This window comes from Ursus maritimus, unplaced genomic scaffold (genome assembly GCF_017311325.1).
Source record: "Ursus maritimus isolate PB19 unplaced genomic scaffold, ASM1731132v1 scaffold_24, whole genome shotgun sequence".
Taxonomy (NCBI): Eukaryota; Metazoa; Chordata; class Mammalia; order Carnivora; family Ursidae; genus Ursus; species Ursus maritimus.
This window is the reverse complement of record NW_024424897.1, coordinates 828,089-851,322: the sequence shown is the minus strand read 5'-3', so window position 1 is coordinate 851,322 and position 23,234 is coordinate 828,089. Positions and strand designations below refer to the sequence as shown.

The 23,234-nt window shown below is 64.7% G+C and overlaps 3 protein-coding genes across 6 annotated transcripts in view; 1 reads left to right on the top strand and 2 right to left on the bottom strand.

Moving 5' to 3' along the window:
- Positions 1 to 8,579: 8,579 nt before the first annotated feature.
- Positions 8,580 to 9,704, bottom strand: LOC121105058 (translation initiation factor IF-2-like). The gene is made up of 2 exons (XM_040641190.1): positions 9,026 to 9,704; positions 8,580 to 8,731 (listed from the first exon to the last, which is right to left on the bottom strand). Exons 1-2 carry the CDS (start codon positions 9,702 to 9,704, stop codon positions 8,580 to 8,582), a joined length of 831 nt encoding a protein of 276 aa, XP_040497124.1.
- Positions 9,166 to 19,384, top strand: SLC16A3 (solute carrier family 16 member 3). 4 transcript variants are annotated; one of them, XM_040639941.1, is made up of 6 exons: positions 9,192 to 9,272; positions 11,915 to 12,162; positions 16,146 to 16,392; positions 16,788 to 16,931; positions 17,276 to 18,034; positions 18,672 to 19,142. In XM_040639941.1, the coding sequence occupies exons 3-6, from the start codon at positions 16,170 to 16,172 to the stop codon at positions 18,926 to 18,928; spliced, it is 1,383 nt and encodes a 460-aa protein (XP_040495875.1). In that variant the 5' UTR covers positions 9,192 to 9,272; positions 11,915 to 12,162; positions 16,146 to 16,169; the 3' UTR covers positions 18,929 to 19,142. The 4 variants fall into 4 exon arrangements, with proteins under 4 accessions (XP_040495874.1, XP_040495875.1, XP_040495877.1 ...); XM_040639942.1 differs by lacking the exon at positions 9,192 to 9,272 and having other exon boundaries at positions 11,925 to 12,162; positions 18,672 to 18,702; positions 18,998 to 19,384; XM_040639940.1 differs by lacking the exon at positions 11,915 to 12,162 and having other exon boundaries at positions 9,166 to 9,272.
- A 350-nt stretch (positions 19,385 to 19,734) lies between these two features.
- The window catches only part of CSNK1D (casein kinase 1 delta), a 33,850-nt gene continuing 30,350 nt past the window's right edge, over positions 19,735 to 23,234 (bottom strand). Inside the window, exon 9 of the mRNA XM_040639946.1 lies at positions 19,735 to 20,016. Coding sequence (XP_040495880.1) covers positions 19,927 to 20,016 — 90 coding nt within the window. The 3' untranslated portion in view covers positions 19,735 to 19,926. The remainder of the gene's footprint in view (positions 20,017 to 23,234) is intronic.

Sequence of the window (23,234 nt, the reverse complement as noted above, 5' to 3'; positions counted from 1 at the left end):
AAGCAGAGACAAAACGTCAGCTCAGCGCACCTGACCCGGGGCTGGGTGGGGTCCCAAGCCCAGGGACACAGTCACCTGTCCGCCCTCCGTCCCACCCCTCCCGTCTGTCTTCTCCACCTGGACGGCTTGCAGGCTGCCTCCGGCCAGTCCCCAAGCTGGTCCTGCTGGTGCTGGACAGACGTCCCAATCCAGCTAACAGTTGGAAAAGCTCCTGGAGGGAGGCCCAGGAGTTATTAAATATCAAGCAGCTCAATAATTCAAGCCTCATGAAAAATGGAAGATTTCACATCTTGCAGGGAAACCAAGTGAAAACAGCTGTGCTGGCCTGGAGGCGTCATAGAGGGTCCCCATAACCTTTAACCTGCATCCCACAGGCCCTGGGCCCCCTTGCTGCCTCCAGACCAGGATAACCTGCTGTCGCAGAGCCAGGTTTCAAATCCTAGTCCACTCCTGTCTTACATTTTTCCAGGACTCGGTTTGCTTCTCCACAGGATGGGAGAACACGCTCCCTTCCCTGTTGCTTGGAAGGTCACAAACAACACTGAACCACTCAGGTCCTGGCTCAGCCCCTAAAGGGGCCCCAGGTGTGTTAGGGTAAAAAGGGGGCCTATGGGACTTGCCCGTTTCAAGGAGAACAAAACCTAACAATGAGCTCCGTTCCTCGCCATCCTAGGCTCTCAAACCTGACTCTATAGTAACCCCAACACTAAGCCCAACCCTACCCCTGAACCTATGACAACCCCAGGGCACAACATGGCCTTGCTTCTCACGGGAAGGGTCAGCTCCTCCTGCCCTTTGCTGGGACAAGCACCTTCCCCGCCCTTCCGGGATCCCAACAACCCCAGAACTTCTGACCCTCTCACTAGAATCCCAGGTAAGGCTTCGGGGGTACCAGGCCCAGAGAGGCACGGTACTCATCTTCCCTTGCATGGCACACAGCCAACAAGATGGTGGAGGCCGGAGTGGGCCCTACCGGGAGCCCAGGCACTCACCACCCTGCCAGGGGCCTCCGCACACGTGGCCAGCCCCCACTCCAAGGTCTGAGTCAGCCTCCCTAGGGCTCCTTTTCCGTGCCGTATGCCCAGTAGCCCAGTACGTGTGTGTGAGCAGATGAAGGGACATCCTGACCACCAGAGTCAGGCCTGCAGAGCTCTTCCAACGTCTCTGCCCCCAGGTGAATGGCGCCCCTCTCAGCCATGCCCACCCCCACCTCAGGCCTCTCACTGCCTCATCCCTCATTTATCTAACCAGCATTTAGCGACCACCTAGCCAGAGCCCGCCCTCTCCTGTCCTCCAGGGGGGGCTCCAGCCTCTGGGGCCCAGCAGCGACATACAGTGACCCCCACTGAGGCCAGCATCGACACACGGTGACCCAAGTAGCCCGGCCCCCTCCACAGGCTCTCCACTTGCATCTCTGGTCACTGGCTGCTCCCTACCTCTCTCCCCCTGGTCTCCCCACCGGTCGCACCAGACCCCACGTCCTCCCAGTCTGCCCGGGAGACCAGACTCGCACCCTTCCTTCCCCCACTCAGAATGCCCTCCGCTCCCCCTATGGTTGTCGGGCCTGCTGCGTCCCCATTGCTGACAGCTGACTGGGTGTCAGCATCCTGGAGCTACGGTAACAAATGGCCACAAACTGGGGTGCTGAAGGTAACGCTTCTGCAGGCCACAAGTCCAAACTCAAGGTGGCTGCAGGGCTTTGCTCCTGCTGAAGGCCCTAGATAGAATCCTTCCTGCCTCTTCCAGCTTCCAGCGTGGACCCACACCCCTCGGTGTCCCTCGGTTTGGGGCCCCGTCACTCCCGTGTCTGCCTCCGTGGGCGCCTGGCCTTCTCCCTGTGTCTCTGTCTTCCACGTGCTGTGCCTTGTATAAGGACTCCAGCCATATTGGATTAGGACCCACCTGCTCCTGCGTGACCTCATCCGACTGGTTACACCCACAAAGAGCCTATTTCCAAGTAAGGTCGCATCCCCGAGAGCTGGCGGTTGGGACCGGAACCTGTCTCTTCGGGGCTGTTGTTCAGCCCACTACAGACTGTTCCCCTGGCCCTGCACTGGCCGACAGTCCCCCAGGGCCAGGTCCCCCAGGCCACCCTGTGGTCACCTCATCACAGATGTAGAAACAGAGCCGTGGAGGTTGAGGGACCCTGCCCAGCCCGATGGCCTCTAGCACAGCCAAGATTGGACTGCCCTGCTCCCAGAGCACACAGTTGGAGCTCAGTAATTGTTTGGGGGGGAGTGACATTGGAGGGTCACTGGAGGGCCAGTGAGAGGGGCCCCGCTTCCTGGCGCATCATAGGGGATGGCCCCCCATATCGCACAGAGCCTTCGTGGCCACTCTCCAGGTGGTTCCGGATCTCTCCCCACTTTACAGATGAGGAGACTGAGGCCAGAGGGCCTGTTCTGCTTCCATTTTGCCCCAGTGCCAACGCCCAGAGTGGGTCTCAACACTGGGTGGCGGGCTGAATCTGCTGTCAGTTGTCGTAATCCAGGAAGGGTCATGGCTTAAAGGACTGGGTTTGGGCTGTGGCTCCAGCCTGACTTGGTGGCCAGAGTGGCCCCTGGGTGGGGAGGGCCCTGGAAGCTACGCTCCCTCCCAGGACAGTGCCCCAGGGAGATACAGGGAGCACCAGGGGCTGCCCAAGGAGGCCCCATCCTGACGGCCTGGGACTCCAGGTCCTTCCTCCAGCATTGGCCTCGGAGCTGACCTCACTGGGGGATGTCCCTTGCAGGCCTTCCATGGGGTCCCACACACAGCGATCGGGGTGGGGCCAGTGTGGGCACAAACCTACATGGTGTTGAGCAAGTCACTTCCCTCTGGGATTAGGAAATGCTCTGCCCCGTACCCCTCACCCCCTGTTGGGCCCACAGCAACTTCCCCATTTGCGTGCAGGCCCTGGGGGCAGGAAACGCTGGGCTACCACCTGCTGTGGGAGCCTCTTCTTGGAAGGGTGTCTCCAGAAGGGGTGGGCAACACCCTGGTGGGATCCTGGGGAGAAGGGTACCCAGATGGGGGGGTTGGTGGGGGATGTCCTTCAACCCCCGGCGTGTGCCAGGCCCTGGACAGCCAGCTACATGGTCCCTGCCCTTCAAGATCAAGAGGTGCCCTGTGAACCTGAACTGGGCAGCAGGCTGGGGCAGGGCAGGGGCAGGGCAGGGGTCCTCACAGCCCCAAAACAGGAAGGGACACTGGGGGGGAGAGGACAGTGTTTCTGGAGGGACAAAGGGACCAGAGGGCCCGACATAGTTGTTTCCCCGAGGTCAAAGCCCAGAGGTAGACACAGAGCTGTCAGATGTTCCCTACAGGGCTGGTGTGAAAGGGACATGCTGCCCAACAGGGGGGCACCAAGAGGGGCGTGCCCCGCCAGGCCAGCCCCAGGGCTGTCTTGACCAGGGGGTTGGTGTCCACCTTCCTTTGCTGTCCTGACCACTACACAGACAGCAGCCTGTGGGGTGATCCCCGGGGGCTGGGGGACCCCGTGGGACTGGCAGGTTCACACGTGGATCCCAGAGACCCTGAGGTTCACCTCTCTGGGCTTGGAGGTGAAGGAAGCCAAGGGGCTCTCGTGGCCCACACACAGCTAGGACGGGACCCGGCCCCTGCACGCTGAGTGGAAACCCACCTGAGGGCTGGCCTCCCTGCCCGCAGCACGGGACTGGACACCAGCTGTCAGAGTCCCACCCCCTCCCAACCCCCCAGGTGGTTCTGCTGAGTTCTCAGTGCTGAGTCACCAGGGAGGGGGGGCTGTGGTCAGAGCAGGAAGGTGGGGCAAGGCCTTCCCCTCCCCGCCGGCTGGAGGAACGCTGCGCTTGGCACGCAGCCCGGCCCCACTGGCTTAGCCCCTGGCCAAGGCCTAGCTGCGGCCCTCCTGTGTGTCGCTCTGGCCTGCAGGAGGCTGAGACGCCCATCCCTCACCTGGTATCGTCCTTCACGGGTACCCTGATGTGCCACGCAGGGCCTGGGTCTCTACCTCTGTCCCCTGGGCCTGGAGTGCTCCACACTGACATTAGGGGGACTCGAGGGGGCTGTAATGTCAGGTATCACCATGGAGGGAGGCAGCCCACGTAAGCTGAGCTCGATCCTTGGAGAGCAAGATCAAGGAACAAGGTGGGCCCACGCCTGTGCCGTACCTCAGTGGGGACGCAGAGCCCGGTCCAGTGCAAGGTCAGGTACAGAGTGTGTGGGCAGAGCTACATTAGCGGGGGGGGGCCCCCAGCCAGCCCACCTGAGCGGATGAGACCTGAGCGCTAGGGAGGAGAGGACAGACGCCCAGCCAGGGCGCCGGACCACAGGGGTGGTTTGGGAGGTCCCCTCTGGCCACTCCATGGGCAGACAGGAGACTGGACCAGGGAGGGACAGGGCTGGTGGCTCCGCTGGCGTGTGGGGGTGGGGGTGCGGTCTCCCAAGTGTCCCTCTCTCACCTACATTGACGGAGCACCCGCTCTGTTCCAGGCACTGTTCCAGGCACTGGAGTAGGCACAGGCTCTCCCGGCCTTGCGGGGCCATGGCCCTGGGCAACAGAAGCCCAGGATTTGCCTGGGTCTGGCTTTTGGAGCAAAGGAAAGAGGGGACCCAGAGGGAAGCCTGATGTGCAGAGGGCTTCGGAGGGGTCGAGTGGGGTCACAGAGGCACTTCACTGGGCCAAGAGGCGTGGGGAGCCTGAGCTCCAGTGCATCTCGGGGTTGCCAGCAGAAGGATGGTCTTGAGGGCCCTGAGAGTGGACAAGGCCACACCCCAGATGGCATGGACAGAGGAGGAGAGGGGTCAGGAGACATGGGGGAGCCCTCGGAGCTGCGGGGGAAGAGCCAGGCAGAGGACCTCTGCAGGTTGGGGTCTGAGAATCGGCCACTACGTTTGAGGGTTAGGGCTGGGGGCCTGACAGGGAGCATGGGGCCGCATGCATTTGCCAGGTACCCCTGGGCAGGGCACCCTAACAAAGCGTCAGTCTCGGCCAACTTTCGGAGCTGTCTCTGGCCAGGGATGGGCCTCACCTGAAGAGCAGGTGCAGCTGTAGGCACGGCTTGGCCACCCTCAGGCCGCGCACAGGGCACGGGAGCAGCCCACTGCCAGCAGACGTCCTGGAGCCACCCATTCTGTCGGGACTCCCAGTGTTTCGGGCAGCTGAGGACGTGCAGGGCCAGGCTGGGGGGGAGGGGCCCCACCCCCAGCCCTTCACAGGTGGTGTCTGAGGTCCCTGCCTGGATGTCCCGCTGGTCCTTAGCAACACCTCACTCAGCCGGGGAGGGGGGGGGCAAACAACGGCCGGCAAGGGAGAAGGGCACAGGTCGCGTTCTGCAGCCACGGCCTCTGATTCGGGGGGACAGGGAGGAAGGACAGGACCTCACGCAGAGAGGAGTTGTTCCTGGTGCCTGGACTGGGGGCCTCCAGGAGCAGGCACCACAGGGACCAAGGCGGGTGGGACCTGGAGGGCCCAGGTCCAGGAGGACCCTGTGGGGAGGAGGGAGGCGAGGGGCTCCCACCAGTGGGAAGCACAGGACAGTCCTAATCCTAATTCATGCCCCTCCCAAAGCTGCCCCTGTCCCACCCCAGGGCTCCACGGCTGGGGAAGGACAGAGTAGCAGAGCCCCTGTGGCCATCAGCGGGGGGAGGACAGGAGTAGTGGAGCCAGGGGGAGTAAAAGCACATGGAGGGCCAGACCAGGGCCTGTGGGGCAGCAGGTGGGGGCAGGGGGAGCCCAAACGCTTGGGGCTGCTCCCCATCCAGCTTCCAGGCCAAAAGGCCGAGCTGGGGGGCAGGGGGCCGGGGGCAGGAGGGAGGCGGGACATTTATGTCCCCGAGGAGCAGTCAGGTGGGCTTCACCACACCCACGCCCCAGACAGGACACAGGTCCAGAGGAGTCCCGGAGTTGAATCCTGCCAGGCTCCACATGGCCTTGCTTTCTGCTTCCTTTTCCCAACTGGATCAGATTCTCAGACATATCTGCCCAGCTAGCCCACTGACCTTGGGGTGTGAACGTTCTGGCAGCAGTGCCTCCCCCCACCCCAGACACCCCCACCCGTAGACACCCCATCTACAGACACCCCCAACCTTCCCAGGCACCCCACCTCCCAGACACCCCAAACCCGATACCTCCAACCTCCTTCCAGACGCCCCCAGCTCCCCAATAACCCCAGCCTCCCCCAGATACGCCCAGTCCAGATATCCCCAACTCCCCTCAATGGACACCACCCCACCCCCATGCCCAGCACCCGCCCTGGTGAGTCATGCCAGGCTGGGCTGGGGTCTGGCCTCTGCAGCCCATTTCCGCCTCTGTTCACAGCTTGGGCCGGCCAAGCAGTTAATGTGTTTATTTTTCTCGGAGCCTGAACAGATCCCAGGTAAAGGCCCTGGGGAGAGGGAGGGGGTGGTTAGAAACCCCTGGCCTTGGGCCAGCTGCCCTGGCTGGGGGAGGGTCCTCTGCCCCCACAGGGCCTCATCTGCAAAGGCGGCCTCCCACCCTGGAGTGGGGGAGGGTGTGGCTGCAGGACTGAGCCCCAGCTGTGCCACCAGCTCCCTAAGGAGGGCAGGGGCCGTGGTTCGCCCAGATGTCTGTCACGTGGTTTGGCCTTCTTCACCTGCCCTGGTGAAGGCAGGTGGGGGGCATGGCCTGGAGTCCAGTGCTGGGTTCCCAGGACTTGAGAATGGGGAATCTGCATGGCTCCACCAGCAACCTGGCGTCCTAGATCTGGCCCCAGGTAGGAGCAGGAGGCCTGTCCTCCACCCTCCCTGTAGCCGCTGCCCTCAAAAGTCTCTCTAGGTGTCCAGGGTCATTTCTGGAGATAGAGGCAGACCTGGCAGAGCCTGGCACCTTTGTCTGGATGCACAGGGAAAATGGAGATGGGACCAGCCGCAGACGATGGGCTGAGCAGATGCCCCTCCACCATCTCCAGACACGGCAGCTCTTGAGAAAGGTGGAGGGTGTCCCCCAGGAGCTGCAGCTGGCTGGGCAGGGTGCTGGGGACAGCCCTGGAGGCCCCTCGGAGCACACTGCAGGGCCCGACGGGACCCAAAGCTGTGACTTGCAACAATTCAAGGAATTGGGAGTCCAGGAGACAGAGAAGAGGGTTGTGGCAGACGTGAGGGAAGGCAGGGCCAGGGCCACACCAGGTCATCGGGGAGTGGCCCTCACCCAGTACAGGGCCATCCTGTGAAGCCACCCCCTTGCCAGGATGGCTAACCCTCCCAGGGTCCTCCACTCCCTTCCGTTCTGAAAAGGGCAGCCTGGGCTGTGGGGCTGGCCCAGGGCCACTGTCGGGGAACGGGCATCGGAGCCAGGTCTGGGGTGGGTGCCCTTGGCCTTCCCTGTCCCTCCCGGAGAACTGCGGCCACTCCTGCCTGCAGTGCACAGGGCACCATTGGAGGGGAATGAAGGGCCTAAGGGGAACTCAGGGTAGGGGGGCTTAGCCCAAACTGAAATGTGCCGTGTGGGGCTATGTGCAGGATGGAGCCTGGCCACCCGAGACCCTCCCGGTGCTGGGCACCTCTGTTAAGGGACCAGCGGAGTCCTCAGCAGTGGGGCCAAGGGTTTCAGGTGTCAGAGGCTCCTGGCCCTCCCCTGAAGGGCTAGGCCAGATGAAGCCCTGGCGAGAAACTTCCTCTGGTGGTCGGCACTTGGCTTCCCACAAAGAGCCATCTACCCCACACACCAGCAGTCATCACTCTGCCAGCCCCCACTCTGGTCTTCCACCCCACCCCTAGTCAAAGCCCCCTGCCCTGGAACGCTCTGCCTGGGGCAGGGGCGGAGGCCGGAAAGTGTGTCTTATCAGCCTGCCCTCTGTGTCTCAGCTCTGGGTGGCCAGGCCGGCTGGCTCCAGGACACGCACACACAGAAAACCATGCCTGAGGGGCTCTGAGTCTGGGGCACTGTCCTCTCCCTCCTCAGGGCTCCTGCAGAACCAGGTGTCCCTGGCTGACCACCCCCCCGCTCTCCTAGCTGGACCGTTTAGGCCCCTTTTCCTCCTAGGAGTGCAAGGGCTGAGTCCCAGGCACTCCCTCTGATCACTGGGGGAGGTTTGGGGTCCTCTCCGGTCTTGGAGCTCAGAGAAGACCGAGCGGTGGGCTTAGGGAGGCTGGGAGAGGGCAGGAGGACCCCAGCCATCCCTGCCCTCTTTCTCTGTTGGGCACTCTGTGCTCTTCGGTCTTGGGGTGGGGGCAGGGGTTGGGGGTCAGGGGCTGAGGGCAGCATAGCTCCTACCCAAGAGGAATCTTCAGTCTTCAGGGTGGGGTGCGTTAGCCACCAAGTTCCGTGAAGACAGGGAAGTATCTGGGTGGTGGTGAAGAGGGACCCTGAGCTGGGCATGCTGTGTGTCTAAATAATCTGAGGCAGGGGAGGACGGTGCCCCACCCTCCAGAAGTTGGAAGGACCACCATAGGTGGGGGGATTTCTTTCTGCAGCCGCACCCTGCCCCAAGCACCATGAGGCCTCGCCAGCCCCTCAGATGACCTCCCACACTAGGGCACCCCCACCTCCAGGCTGTGGGTTGAACATCGGCTGGTGTAGGCAAATGGGGGGTACCACCTGAGGCTGGGCTGAGCTAGCTCTTTCCATGTGACAGATGAGAAAATGGGGCTCGAAGACCTTACTTGGGACCAGCTGGGACGCCCCTCCCCCGTGGGCGAGCGTGGGCGGGTGTGGGGATGGGGAGAGCGCCAGGACTGGGGTCCCACTCCACCGCGGCCCCGGTCTGGGCGCCTGAGGGGAGGGTCACCAGCTCTATCTGGCTTCGCGGGGCTAGGAGCCACATGGGGAAACGGAAGTTCAGAGAGGTTGACTGCCGTGTCCACCATCCCTCCAGCAGCGCGGGGGGGCCCGGCCCGCTCCCCACCCTGGGAGGAAGCCGAGGCTTGGACGGGGCGGAGATTCCCGGAGGGTCTGGGGCGGGGGGGAGGCCTGAGCGCCCCAGAGCTGAGCGGGGAGGTGGGAGCCCCACAGGGTCAGGGGAGCAGCCCCGGGGCGGGGGGACGAGACCTGGGGGCCGGCCCGGGGGCGCGGAGGGAGCGGGAGCTGCGGGGCGAGAAGGCGCACCTCCCTCCCCGGCCCGGGTCCGCGCGGTGGGGGTGGGGGTCCCTCCGCCCGGCGAGAGCTCGGGCGCCGTCGGGAGCTCTGGGCGCCCCTCCCGCGCGGCGCGGGGTCCGGGCGGGGCGGGCAGGGGCGGCGCCACGCGGCGGTGACGCGCGGGGGACGTGCGGCGCGAGCGGCCGGAGCTCCGAGTCCCCCCGGCGCGGCGCCCAGCAGCCAGGCGGACAGGCGCGCAGCGGCCGAGCGGCGGCAGGTAGGCGCGGCGTGGGTGCTCGGCGGGACGGGGCGGGCCCGGGACCCTCCGCCGAGCCTGCGCTCCGGCCCCTAGCCCCTTCCCCATCCGGGTCTCGGGCACCCCACGCCCGCGGCGGCCCCCATCGCGGGGTTCCGGGGAGCCAGCCGCGCCCCCGCCGCGCCCTCGGACCCGGCCCCTGTGCGGGGCTGGGCCCCGGCTGGGAGGCGGATGCGCGGGGCAGCCGAGCCGGGTCGCGGGAGTGAAGAGCTCCGTCCTCGGCGGCGGGCGGTATTTGGTGGGGCTGCCGCCGGCCCGGGTTCCCTCCCGAGGGCGCGGGGTGCACGTGCGCTCCCAGCGTGGCGCTGGGCGGTGGTGGTGTCTTGGCCCGAGGCCTCTGTCTCCCTCACTCCTCCCGCTTCTCGCCGCGCCCAAACACTCGCCGTCCCACATCCGCCCTCGGGCGAAGGCTCCCAGCCCAAGCCCGGGGCAGAGAGGTAGGGGGCTCCCTCTGAATCAGGCTGGACGCCCTGGTTCGTCTCAACCCCTCCTCCCTCTGGCCAGACCCCGGGCCCGTGGGAAAACCAGGTGGGACCTCAGTTTACTTATCTGAAAAGTGGGTTGACAACACACCTTTCTGGATGCTGGACCAGGCCAGTGGCAGGCAGGCTGTGAGTGGAAGGTTAGCAGTCAGGTCACGGCCGCTGGGGATGCCTGGCATCTAGGTGAGGGACTAAGGGGTAGCCCCGAGGCCAGAGTGCTTTTCTATCCCAGAGGCACTGAGTTGCACGTCCAGAAGTGCACCCTGGGTGTGAGGAACGGAGACAGGCGCAGGAGTGTGCCATCAAGGCTGGATCCGGCCTCTGTGGGTGGGCAGTGTGACTGAGGACTTGCTCCTGTGGTGGGAGGCTTGTCCCCGGAGGGGCTCTGAGGGCACAGGTGGCAGTGCTCAGGCTGGTGTGGAGCCTTCCTGCCGAGAGGCCTGTGGTGTGGGCCGGGCCTGGGACGGGCAATGGGGGGCCTGGTCCCAGGGCAGGCTTTGTAATGACTTGGTGTGACCTTGGGCAGGGCCTGAGACCCAGGAGACAACCGGGCTCTGATGGACTGCAGCTAGAACCTCAGTGCGGAGGGCCAGCAACAAAACGGGGTTCGTGCTCTCCAGGACAGTGGCCGGGGGAGTATGTGCAAGGGGGGGTACTTGCTCCAGGGTGGGTCCCAGCAGTGACTGGCCTGCGTAAAGGAGAAGGGCCAGTGCCACTCCAAGGATCGGAGTCCAGTAGGGTGTCGACTGCCTCCCAGCAGCCAATCCATCGGGGGCACCTCCGGGTCAGGCCTCCGCTGGGACAGGAGTGGAGAGGCTTGGGGCTCCTCACGTGCCCCCGGGCAAGTACAGATCTTCCGGCTTCGGTCCCCATCTGTGAAATGGGCAGTGCGGGGGAAGCCTTCCTGCCGATGGGAGTTCTCGGTCAAGTTCCCCGCCCCAGCTGCGCCCACATGGCCGAGCCCCTGCGGAGGGAAAATGAGGTCCTCCCGCCCTGGGGGGGCCGCGGGAGGGGCCACAGGATCTCCTCCGGCGGGCGCCAGCCTTCACTAGCGCCCAGGGCGGTTCCGGGGCTCCCTGACCCCAGCGGCCCGCGCGCGGGCCTATACGGTAACAGACGGGGAGGGCGCCTACTCCAGGCAATACGGTGGCGGCTCCTCCCTTGGCGCGGTCACGTCCCCCACGTCCCTCGGCCCAGCGAGCGGGGCCGGGGTGGGCGGAGCTTGCTCCCTTCCCACACCCCTCCCTGTCTACCGCCCCAGCCCCACCAGGCCCAGCCGGCTGGTGGTGGGAGGGGCCTTTCCTGGCGAGGGGCTTGCTGATGGGGAGACCTCTTCCTGGCCTTGCCCTTAGAGCACTGGCTGTAGGGTGGGGGGCGGCTGCAGGGAGTGAGTGGGACAAGATGGCCATGTGATGGGCAGGCCAGGTAGTCCCGGGCTGGGCAGGGTCCAGGGCCACAGGGGGTTGCTTCGGACCCGCTCCGGCCTCTACTGCTCACTGGCCCCTTTGAGCCGTCTAGAGGAGGGTGCCCTGACGGGTGAGCCCGCAGCCGTCCACAGGGCCACCCACAAGGCCCGTGGCCCCCTCCTTGTCACATGGGGCACAGGGTTGGAGAGGGGCTGGCCCCAGTGCAGTGGCCAATATGACGCATGAAGCCAGCATTTTTGCTCCACTGGCCTCTGCAAGATGTGAGCCCACCCGAGAGCTCTGAGGGCACTGGACATGCCCTGGGGGCTTCGTGGTCAGTGGAAGTGGGGCAGAGGGCCCAGGCTGGGCTTAATAGGCCTGGATCATGCCTGGGGTAGTATCCAAGGCCCATCTCCCTCCAGCCCCAGCTCTGCACAAGGGGGGGGGGTGTGCATCTGGGGTCCTGCACAGGCCCTGGGAAGGGGACAAGCACGCTGACCAGTGCTGCCTTCTGAGTCCTGGACAGGCAAAGGCATCGGTTATGCTGTTACCTGTTTGCACAATAGGAGAGTGGGGAAAGGAAGCAAGGGGGCCTGGGAGGCCCTCCCCCGGGGGCACTCCCATGTCCATCAACCACCCCCTTATGCTCCGGGGACCTCGGGGCTCAAAGGAAGCCAGGTGCTAAGCCACAATGGGGCTGTTTCTTGGTGCCCAGGCATGTGTCCCAGGCCTCCTGGTGCAGGAAGAGTCCAGGAAGGAATGCAGTTGTCCTTCTTGCCCACCTACCTGGAGCTGGTCTCCAAGGACTGGAAGTCTGCTTAGATAACTGGCCAGTCTCCTCAGAAGGCGAACCTACAGAGCACCTGGGATAGGCCACAGGCTCTAGAGTCGGAGGCCACCACACTGAACCTAGGGGACATGGCCTGCCCTGGAACCTGACAGGCCAGAGACCCAGGAGCCAAGGTGGGTGCGAGGACCTCTGGCACAGAGGTCTAATGGGGAGCATGCCAGGGTGCACTGGGGACGGCAGGGGGTCTACAGGCTGGAGTGAAGCCGCAGGCGGGGGTTCTGGAAGTGGGTGAAGCCAAGGAGATGTGGGGCTGGTGAGGGCCAGGGCGGTGAGCAGTCGGGTGTGTGAGTTTTGCACTCGCCGTCCAGGTGCAGACGTGGTGGGTGGGCCTGGGCCTTTCAAAGCCCAGTTGAGTAGAGTAGGCAGAGAAGGGGGTCACTGGGGAGGGGTGGTGCTGGAGAACAGGCCTGGCGGGAGGCCAGGCTGGCTCAGGGGCTGGGGTCTGGACTCCAGCCGGGATTCAGCCAGCCCCTGGACTGCTGAGGGAGACGCTGGCAGAAGCCCTTGATTTCGGAAAGCACAACGGCCCCTCCCCTCTGAGGTGTGGTCTGTGGTGGCCCAGGGCGGTCCAAGGGATCCCCAGGCACACCCCTCCTTGGGCCCTCCTCTGCTCAGCTTCCAGCCGCCTGGGGCGGTGGGACCTTTTCGGGAAATGGTGGAGGGGCAGCTCCCGGAGCCTCACCTGACCCAGAAGCGGGCACACACACCCCCCACCAGGGAGATCAGCTTTCTGAGGCCCAGAGGGCGGGTTATTTCTGGGCTGGGGACGTGGTTTGCATGCTTCCCCGGGAGGGTAAATGTCATCACAAGGCCAGCCGACTGGTGTGTACCCACAGATGTGCCGGTGACACCTCCCCCTGCACTGCAGTGAGGGTTCCCGACCAAGCCCCTACAGGGGGCCACTCCTCCCATCTTGGGTCTAGACGGGCGGTGGCAGGCTTGTCCTGGGAAGTCTGCGGGTCTGGGCCTCTGCCGGCCTTCCTCCCCCAAGGCACTCTGGGCTGACAAGGCCGTTTTGCTCTCGGAAATCCCAGCCCTTTCTCTACCTCCCCCACCCCCTACATTTGCAAAGCCCTCCTGGGCGAAACCCTTTTGCTCCAAACCCAGAGGCCCCACCCATTCCCTTCCCGGGCTGAGAAACCTCACTTTGAGGACTGGCTTGTGTGGGGAACGGGGAGGGGAATGTTTTAGTCCGGCTGGCACCCAGGAAAACGTCTGAAGGGCCTCTGGGGCCTGTACGGGTGGATGGGGGCCATGACCATGCTCCCCATGTGGGCCTCCCATGGCCCACACAGGTCCTGGAGCATGTTGTACCCTCCTGGCCACTAGGCCATGGCACCTACTCCTCTGACCCTCACCCTCCTAGGTGCTGGCTCAGGGGACGCCCTGGGTCCCACAGGTGGCCAGCATCTGCCTCGGAAGACCAGGGGAGCCTTGGGGGTGGGGGTGGGGTCCAGCCCTGGTGGGCAGCAGAAAGCAGAGAACGGGGCATCATGGCTGGTGTGGCCGAGGAGATCTCAGAGGGAGGCCCTGGGTGGCTCTGGGACCCTGGGAATACGGAGTGGAACTGCTGGTGATTTTTGGTTTCAGGCGCACTTCCCTCTTCCGCCTTTGCACGGCCCACTTAGTTTATTTTTAAAAATCAATGAATGTCTGTAAACCCACAACCCAAGACAAGCCAGGATTGTGGGGACAACTAGCGGCTCAGGGCCCCATGGCCACCAGCCCCGCCGCTGTCCTGGGTCTGGGGTTTGTGCTTTCTGCCTTCAGCAGTATCACGGCATCATGACACATTCCTAAGATGTATTTTTGGGGTTTTTATTAAGTTTCCCTGCTGCCTGTACTTCAGGGACCTTTTAAGCTTGACGCTGAGGAAGGTAAGGACTACCGCTGCTGGGTGTCCCCCACCCTGTGTGTTTGGCTGTGGGATGGCGTTCGCCTCTGGTCCCGTCCCGGCCTTGGGCACACGCTGCAGCCTGAGGCAGGGATCTGAAGGACAGAACCCAGGGGTGAGGCCAGACTATCCAGGCAGAGTCCAGTCCCAGGTTCCAGGTATGCCTTAGATGCAGAAATGGGCCAGCTGGGGGGCTGTGCCAGGTCACGGGTCTGTGGGCACGTCTGCAGGAGAACCGGGGGCTTCCTTGGTCTGGGCGCCCCGTGAACCTCTCAGCTGTGCCCCCAGGGGCTGTGCGTCCCATACCCTCGGTAACACCCTGCATCTTGCTCTCCCGTCTACAAGCCTTCTGAGCACTCGGGAGAGCCGGTGGGGAAAGGGCACGGGGTCCGGGAGCCCAGGAGGAGAGGTTGTTCTCTTGGGTTTCCCAGAAGTGGTGCCTGTGGCCGTGAAGCCTGGCCCAGCCTAGGGTGGGGGCCGGGGCCATGTTCTGCTCCAGTGGGCTGTGTCAGCCTTGTCATCAGCCTGGCAGCCAGCTGGCTCCTGGGGATCCATCATCTAACGGTGGCACTCGAACAGCAGCTACTGCTTGGAATCACCCAGAAAGTCTTCAGCAAACAGCCCCCAACACATGACACACCCTTGAATGGAGCCCAGACTCCCCCCAGGCAACTGAGTCAGGTGGCGTGGCCGTGATGCTGGGGGCAAGGGCGGAGTGGAGGCTGGGAGGGGTTACTCTCCACGTTCCTTCCCCCCCTCCACTGACCCTGCACTCACACGGGCCAGGCAGAGGCCCTTGTCCTCACTCCAAAGTCCTGGCCCAGATTCTGTCTATGCCTTGCATACAGAAAATGGGCCACCCAGGGGGCTCTGCAAGGTCAAGGACGATGTTGGAGAGGGCACGGGGTGGAGCCAGGTGGCTGAACCTGGGGCAGTGCCATCCCCTGGTTGGGACGTTCCTGGACGTCAGTGCAGGTGGAGCGTGGTTTACGCCACGGAACTGGCAAACGCTCCCCATCGGGACTGCTTTCCCCCCCGGGGCCGGTCTTCCGCACCCCGCTGGTGGGGAGAGGCCTGGCCCCCGGGCTGCCCTCCCTTCCCCGCACCTGCCCTGAGACGTGAGACGGCACTCTTCTGGGAACAGCCTCTGTCTGGTGAGGTGGGGGGACCAGCCACCAGCCTGATCTCTGGGATGAGGGGATTTCTCGTGCTAGGATCAGGTGGAGGCGAGGGTCTCCAGCTGGACGTCTGGTCCCAGTGTTCCAAGTTACTGTCCCGTGCCTCAACGGGCCAAGTTGTGGCTTGGAGAGGGAAGTGGGCCCAGGGCTGCTGTGGGGTTTCGGGCAGACAGTGGGTACAGGCAGCCCCTCCTCGCCTTAGCAGGCTGGGGGCTGGATGGTTTGCTCCAGTGGGCTGCATGGAAGCTGCACCCCTGCCCACCTATCCCTTCATTCAGCTGTCCACCCTGGGGTCTCCCCTTCCTTGATCTGCAGAGACCCCCCTCCAGCTGTCCTGGAAGAGCTGCAACCTGTGGATAGTTGGGTGGGAGGAGTCGGCACCGGCACAGCGAGGGGGCCCTCCATCACGGGCCAGCGGGCACAGGGGGCGTCCTCTGCGGCGAGGACTGCACTCCCTGACAGCCTGACGGCCCCTGCCGGCTGCCCCCCACTCCAGCCTGCACAGCCAAGCCTGTGTGAGCCTTTGCCCCTCTTCCTTAGGCTCTCCCTCGGGGGGCAGTGCACGAGAGGACAGAATCGGGAGCCCCGCTCCCCTGGGGGTGGGAGAGCACGGCTGGCCACAGCTAGATTAGGTCTCAAGGGACACCACCCCAGGTGGGGCCCCAGGCCCCCTCTCACAGGACCCACCCACAGAGAACGGAAGGTGCCGCCTGTTCCCCCACACGGGGTCAGGCGGGATGACGGGCTGGGCTGATGTCCCTGCTGGGGTCTGTCCTCCTCAGGAGGTAACCTGAGACTGTGTCGAGCCCAAAAAAGCCACTGCCCTTTAGAGCCAGCTGGGTGGGAGGAGGCCAGGCCTGAGCGGGGAAGGGAGGAAGGGCGGTAGCTGCTGGTCAGGCCAGACCCTCCGCCCCGGGGCCAGACGCAGGTGAGGGCCAGAGGCGGGGCTGTCAGGTAGCTTGGGCAGCAGGGCCCTGCTGTGGCCGAGGCTGGACGGCCGCGTCAGCTTGCCTTCCTTCCTCAGGACGCACGAGCCGCCCTCCTGGCCATGGGCGGTGCCGTGGTCGACGAGGGCCCCACGGGCATCAGGGCCCCTGATGGGGGCTGGGGCTGGGCCGTCCTCTTCGGCTGCTTCGTCATCACGGGCTTCTCCTACGCCTTCCCCAAGGCGGTCAGCGTCTTCTTCAAGGAGCTCATGCGTGAGTTTGGGATCGGCTACAGCGACACGGCCTGGATCTCCTCTATCCTGTTGGCCATGTTGTACGGGACAGGTAAGGCGCTGTCCCGCCCGGCGGTGGCCTCTGGAGCTCACCAAGGGCAGTTCTGGTTAAGAGCCTCACACACCAGCACAAAGGCCTGGGGGTGGGGGACTGGCAGGAGGATCCGGTGTCCGCAGCCCAGACTCTGGGGGGCCTGGCGGGGAGCCCTGGAGGGGCTCCTGCCTGGAAGCTGCGGCTCCCCGCAGGGCCAAACCGGGCACAGGCCAAGTGCGTCCAGATGTTTCGCTGTGAACGGTGCTTTGCTCAGGAAGGCGTCTGAGCATGACTTGCACCCTGGGCGCCTGGTGTGTCTGCTGAGCCGGGGCGGGGGGCGTCAGGGCAGCCCGGCCAGGTCTCTCGGTGAGCGTGGAGAGACTGGGCCCAGCCTTATGTCCCCACCCCCACAGGCCCACTGTGCAGCGTGTGCGTGAACCGCTTTGGCTGCCGGCCCGTCATGCTTGCGGGTGGCCTCCTAGCGTCCCTGGGCATGGTGGCCGCATCCTTCTGCAGAAGCATCATTGAGCTCTACCTCACCACTGGGGTCATCACCGGTGAGTGGGGCCCGGCCGGGAGCAGGGCAGGCCGTGGCATGCTGGCCCCCCCGTGGCCGGGTGCAGTGGCTCGGGGGGCTGGATATTGGGGCAGTGTGCCCAGAGCAGGGCTTCTCAGGAGCAGGCAGCTGCGGACAGCCCCCCAGCCCTGGCACCAGTCTGTCCCCCGTTCCTCACTGGTCTCTCCTAGCATGTCGGCTGGTGACGGGGCTTTGGACACACACGGGGTCCCCTCACATGGATATCTGCAGACCCCCACCTGGAACTTCGGGGCAGAAAACGGGGGACCGGTGGAGGGGCCAGGCGGGCTGGCGTGACACCTCGCCTGCCTGCCCCTCCCGCAGGCTTGGGTTTGGCGCTCAACTTCCAGCCATCACTCATCATGCTCAACCGCTACTTCAACAAGAGGCGCCCCATGGCCAACGGGCTGGCGGCCGCGGGCAGCCCGGTGTTCCTGTGTGCCCTGTCCCCACTGGGGCAGCTGCTGCAGGACCACTACGGCTGGCGGGGCGGCTTCCTCATCCTGGGGGGCCTCCTGCTCAACTGCTGCGTGTGCGCCGCGCTCATGAGGCCCCTGGAGGCGCCCAGGCCGACCTCGGGGCCCATGCCCCCGCGGCCATCCCGGCGGCTGCTGGACCTGAGCGTCTTCAGGGATCGTGGCTTTGTCATCTACGCCGTGGCCGCCTCCATCATGGTGCTGGGGCTCTTTGTGCCCCCCGTGTTCGTGGTGAGCTACGCCAAGGACCTGGGTGTGCCCGACACCCAGGCGGCCTTCCTGCTCACCGTGCTGGGCTTCGTCGACATCTTCGCCCGGCCCACCGCCGGCTTCATCACGGGCCTTAAGAAGGTGCGGCCCTACTCCGTCTACCTCTTCAGCTTCTCCATGTTCTTCAACGGCCTCACTGACCTCACGGGGTCCACGGCCGGCAACTATGGAGGCCTGGTGGTCTTCTGCATCTTCTTCGGCATCTCCTACGGCATGGTGGGGGCTCTGCAGTTCGAGGTGCTCATGGCGATCGTGGGCACCCAGAAGTTCTCCAGTGCCATCGGCCTTGTGCTGCTGTTGGAGGCCATCGCTGTGCTCATTGGGCCGCCGTCGGGAGGTGAGTGGTGGGACGCAGCGGGGAGCGAGCCTTCTTGGGAGGGGGACCCACCGTGGGAGGGCTCTTAGCTGCAGGGACCCCTGCCCAGGTGGCCAGTAGGTGTCAGGAGGGAACACCGGCCACGCCCACCTCCCGGGCCAAAGGCCGGCATGTGCAATCCGGAGGGTTGGCACTATCCCTGCACCTGGGCCTGCTCAGAGCCAAAGTGAGTGTCAGCTTCCGTTATGCTAGGCTTTTGCTCTTTTGTGAAGGCTGACAAGATCCTGGGGCGTGGGCTAGGTGGGCGGCTAACTCTGTAGGCCCTCACCCATGGGACCCCGCGGGCGCCAGGGCTGTGCCTCGTGGTCCTGGTGCCCTTCTGGGGCCTAGGCAGTTCCTGTGAGGGCCACGGGTGAAGAGGCCTCCACAGTGACAGGCAGTGTGTGGCCAGGTTACCTCCAGGCACCTCAGACGAGGTGCGCACCCTGAGACTGTCTCCTTCAAAAGCCTCCAAGCCTCCTGGTCTGTGCTGCCTGGGGGGTGGGGGAGGCCGGGACAGGGTGCCCCCGGGCTGTCCCCAACAGCACAGTGGTGCACAGGTAGTCGGTGACCGTGGGCATGACCTTCAGCCCAGGCTGACGCTGTCACCCCTTTGCAGGCAAGCTCCTGGATGCGACGCACGTGTACCAGTACGTGTTTGTCCTGGCAGGGGCCGAGGTGCTGGCCTCCTCCCTCGTGCTGGTGCTGGGCAACTTCTTCTGCATTAGGAAGAGGCCCGAGGTGGCCGTGGGGGAGGAGGAGCGCCACAAGCCCCCCGCGGACGTGAGGGTGGACTCTCGGGAGGTGGAGCACTTCCTGAAAGCAGAGCCCGAGAAAAATGGGGAGGTCGTTCATACCCCAGAGACGAGCGTCTGAGCCCAGGCGGCCAGCGGGGGTGACGGAACCGGACAGAGACTTCAACGCTCACGTTTATTTCACAAACAGGACTAGCTTGGCCGTCCGTGTTTCTCCGGGGAGGTGGCGGGCTGGGAACGTGTCATTCCAAACTGGCGAAGCCGAGCCGCGAGGTTACGAGCCATCTGCACCAGGGACCCAGCCTGCTGACCCCGGAGCAGCCCGGTGCCCACCGCTGAGCTCAGGGACCTAGAAACCCACGCTTTAGACACAACACGGCGGGCATCAGAGGGCGGGGCTGGGGAGAGCCGGCAGAGCGGCACCGTCTTGGGAGGGGGCCTCCCCACGTGGCTGGCTGCACCCCATCCCGCCCTGTCTGCACCACGGCGCCCCAGCCCGCCCCTCAGGGGGTGCCTGGGGTGCAAAACTCCCTTCCTTTGCCTCTGAATGTCTGAAATAAACCTGCGTGTGGGAGGAGCCACCTTGGAAGGAATGTCTTCAAGGAGGTGGGGCGTTGTTCTACGTGGGGTAGGGGTCTGACCGTTCCCTCCAAATTCATTCTCTCAACAATCTGGTGGTTTTTACAGCGTGGCTCTGGCCCTTGTCGGCTGGGTCAACTTTCTGAGCGCTGCTGCTTCCGTGCCCCGCTCTGCTGGAGCCCAGACAGCTCAGAGCATCCACACGGGGCCCCGGTGGCTGGCAAGGAAGGGGGCCGTGCTGCAGGGGTGTGGCCGCGCCCGGGAGCCCCTACGAGACGTGTGCACTTAAGCTGAGACATACGTGTGATTCTTGTTCACTGTGTGTGTGTTTAAAAAAAATGATCTTCCTGCCTTCCATTTATTCACCCCTCGGCTGGTGGATCGTGGCCCTTTGCGGTCAGCGCCCAGGGTGGGCATCTGCTCCCGTCCTTCTTGTCCAGCCCTGCTCGGCCTCGCCCCGGGTACCTCACACCCACCTGCCCTCGTGGCCAGTGGTGGCCTGTGTGGCTGGGAGCCCGGTCAGAGGCCGCTGGGGCCGCCTCAGTAGGTGGTGCGTCGCGGGCGCTGGGGACGGCAGCGGGCACCCTGGCGGGCCGTGTGCAGCCGGAGAGATGCCACGTCCCTGCTCCTCTGCAATGAAAAGCAAGCGAAAGCTCACATCTTGTCCCTCCCAGAGAGGTCCCCCCGAGGGGACTGCTGCTCTCCCTCCTCCACCTGCCCATCAAGCTGTGCGAAGAACCAGGCGCCCGCCCGTAGCCCTGGGCCCCCCCGACGCCCTTCCTGGTCTGCCTGGACCCTCTGCGGGGGGCCCGGGCTGTGGTGGTGCTAGCAGTCGCAGGGTTGGTGGCACAGCCCTGCAGGGCCCGTCTCTGTCGTACGAGTCCCACCTGGCTGCTGCTGGCCAGGAGCAGCAGAGGTGGGCGTCCTCCCCCGTCTCCGTGCCTGTGCCCAAAGGCCTGGCCCAGCGTGAGGACCAGTCCCGCCCTGGGGACAATGTCAAGCAATTCTGAGATGGTCAGCATGTCAGCATCGCTCCAACCGAGGCAGGAAGCGCAGCTGGCCTGGGGGCTGGGGTCCACGCAGGCACACACGCACGCGCTCCCAGCTGAACGAGAATTCTGCCATCCTCCCTTGGCCTCAGGAATACGGGCCTGTCCGTCCCTTAGCTGGCACCTCGGTGGACATGTTAGGTGGACCCAAGGCTCCCTGCCCACCACAGTATCAACGCCTCTGGCCCACACTGGAGGCTGGGGTTCAAGGCCCAGGGGTGAGCAGGCAGTCTTGTCTGCCTAGGTTTTGGTTCCACATGTTTCCGGTGGGCCTGACATAAGAAAAAGGAAGCTTGCTGTCCTCAGGAAGCTGTGGCTACCTAGGGCTGAGGCCTCCTCCCTCACAGGAGTCCAGGAGGACAGTCAGCACTCGGGGGGCCATGGATGGGGCTGTCCTTCACCCTCCAGACATCCGTGCCAAAGGCGGCTTGTGGCCGGCACCCCCGAAGCCCACCCTTCCGAGGGACGCAGATGCCTGTGCCCAGCCCCCTCCTCGCAGGGTGCACACACACCACCCTGACCACCCCGGGCTGCTGGCCCTAGCCTGGTCAGACCTGGGGGCACCTGCCACATACACACAGTTGGGAGGGGCCTGTGTGAGGAAGACCCTGGCACACATGTGGGCCCCAAACTGGGGGTCCCCGGGAGATCTGCCAGTGATGTTTCGGGAGGCTGTTGCCCAGGACCAGCAGGGGCCCACTAGTGGGGGTTGTGAAGGGCTGTCCAGTCCTTCCCAGCATCTAAACCATGGCCTTGAGGATGCAGACCCCGGAACATGCTCCTCTGGGACCTCAAACACACCTGTACAGGTGCAGAGCAGAGAGGGTGCTGCTTCCAGAGGGCCCACCAGACGGAGCTAGGAACAGGACAGAAACAGGGTGTAGGGGTTTCCAGGAGGAGCTCCAAACAGCCCTCTGGGCAGGGGTGAGGCCTGGACATGGCTGGGGCAGCACACCCTCCTGAGCGCGGAGCCCGCCATGTGCCCAGGGGCTGGACCCTGGGTCAGGAAAATGGGACAGCCAGTATGCGTCTCCTAGCACCGAGGGACCAAGGAACAGGACAGGCACGCTCTGGGCAGAAGGCAGGGGGGTGGCCCCCCGTCCTGCCTGCAGCCCCCTCCCGGCAGAACAGGGAAGGGCAGCTCAGGGCTCGTGTCACCGGCACTTTGGCTGGGTGCAAGGGTTGGCAGGTGGGGTGAGCAGCAAGGAGTCCGAATGCTGCCTTCCCAACGCTGGCCGCTAAGTGAGAAGGGCTGAGGGCCAAGGAAGAGCCCAGCCCTATTCTAGAACCTCAGAGCCCACTGGGCTCAGCCAGTGGCAGGAAGGAGAGGGCCTGAGCCCAAGGGCAGGGACTCAGGGCCCACACCCTCCAGAACACCCCCAGGCACCAAGGACCGTGGGGCAGGAAGATTACAGCACACAGGCCCAGAGCTGCTGGCTCCTCGGGCACACACAGGGCCAGCCCCTTGCTCGGCGGGGTCTGGGGCTCATGGGGGCTTCAATAGCTCCAGTGGGAGAGGGAAGCCAAGACAACAAAGGGATGAGCCCACCCGGGGGCCACGGAGCTGGGGGTAGGGGGTGAGGACGGGCAGACAACAGCAGAGCCTCAGGCGCAGGGCATGTATGCTGGCCCCTCATGGGGACAGGGGCTGACAGGCCGGAGCCCCTTGGTCAGGGAGGGGGCCCCCGGGAGCCGCCTCGCAGGAACCAGGCACGCCCGTCCATGGCAGCAGGAACGCTGCTCACTCCCCAGAACACTCAAGGCAGCCACTGGTACTTCTTTCTGGGCTGCGCCGAGGCCCATGGAGCTCAGGCGCCTGCCCCGTGAAGGTGCTTAAGCCAGGGGAGAAGGAACTGGCGCTGGTGGACGGCCTTCACATGTGTCAGCTCCGGGACCTCGGGAAGTGGCAGCCCGTCCCTGCGGCCTGGTGCCCACCAACTTATACAGACAGCACCGCCGGGCCACAAGGACAGACATAAGACGCCTCTTCTCGGGAGACCAGTTTTCACCTGCTTAACCTACGCACACCGACACCTGACTACGAAATAAAGAGCAGCGCAGGGCGGGGGGGAGGTAAAAGTCATCACGGGTTTATTATTTACACGGTGGGTAAGCACATAAATGCAAGGGTCACACAAACGTGCCGCGTCAGAGACTGGCCGCCAGTACACAGGGTGGTACAGACGCTGCAACTACACTTCCTGCAGCGGGAGGGCGGCAAGTGTGCACGGACGGACGGACGGACAGCCGGCACAGCTGAGGGCCCAGGGTTTGGGCCCACCTCTCCAACACAATCCAGCCATTTCAGGTCGAAGCCCAGATGCGGAGCGAGGGAAGGCCACCCCTAGAGGTCTCCGGCACTCCATCGCGGCTGTGGCTGCTAACACCGTGCCCCCAGGGGCAGGCCCGCCTCTGAAGAGGGCACTAGGTCACAACAAAAGCCCCCAGCCCGCCCTGACCCGCCCGGGCTCGCACTGCACTCCCAGAAACAGCCCCACCTGGCCAAGTCCCTGCACCCCAAAACACAGAGCAGCCCGCTCGGGACTCACCAAGCAGCCAACAGTCGCGCTCTGTGCCGTCAACACACACTAGTCAGGGCGTCTGGGGACCAGTGCTCCTGTGCTAGGGGCCCCAGGGGACAGAAGGGGGAAGACAGACACGGACGCCTCTAGGCCCCTCACGTGCTGCAAGTGCCCCAGTCTCCAACAGAGCACTCTGCAACAGGGTGACAGGAGGAGAGGTGGACGTACCCACAAATACAGATTATTGCACCTTGTTTCCCACGGCAGGGGGGGGGGG

Bases quoted from the DNA above. Each gene is read 5' to 3' on its own strand.
- SLC16A3 (XM_040639940.1), top strand. From the start codon at position 16,170: ATGGGCGGTGCCGTGGTCGACGAGGGCCCCACGGGCATCAGGGCCCCT. The intron at 16,393-16,787 runs GTAAGGCGCTGT...CCACCCCCACAG, and splicing joins GGCCATGTTGTACGGGACAG to GCCCACTGTGCAGCGTGTGC. The intron at 18,035-18,671 runs GTGAGTGGTGGG...ACCCCTTTGCAG, and splicing joins CATTGGGCCGCCGTCGGGAG to GCAAGCTCCTGGATGCGACG.
- LOC121105058 (XM_040641190.1), bottom strand. From the start codon at position 9,704: ATGTGGGACGGCGAGTGTTTGGGCGCGGCGAGAAGCGGGAGGAGTGAG. The intron at 8,732-9,025 runs GTGCGCCTTCTC...TGTGGCTCCTAG, and splicing joins GACCCGGGCCGGGGAGGGAG to CCCCGCGAAGCCAGATAGAG.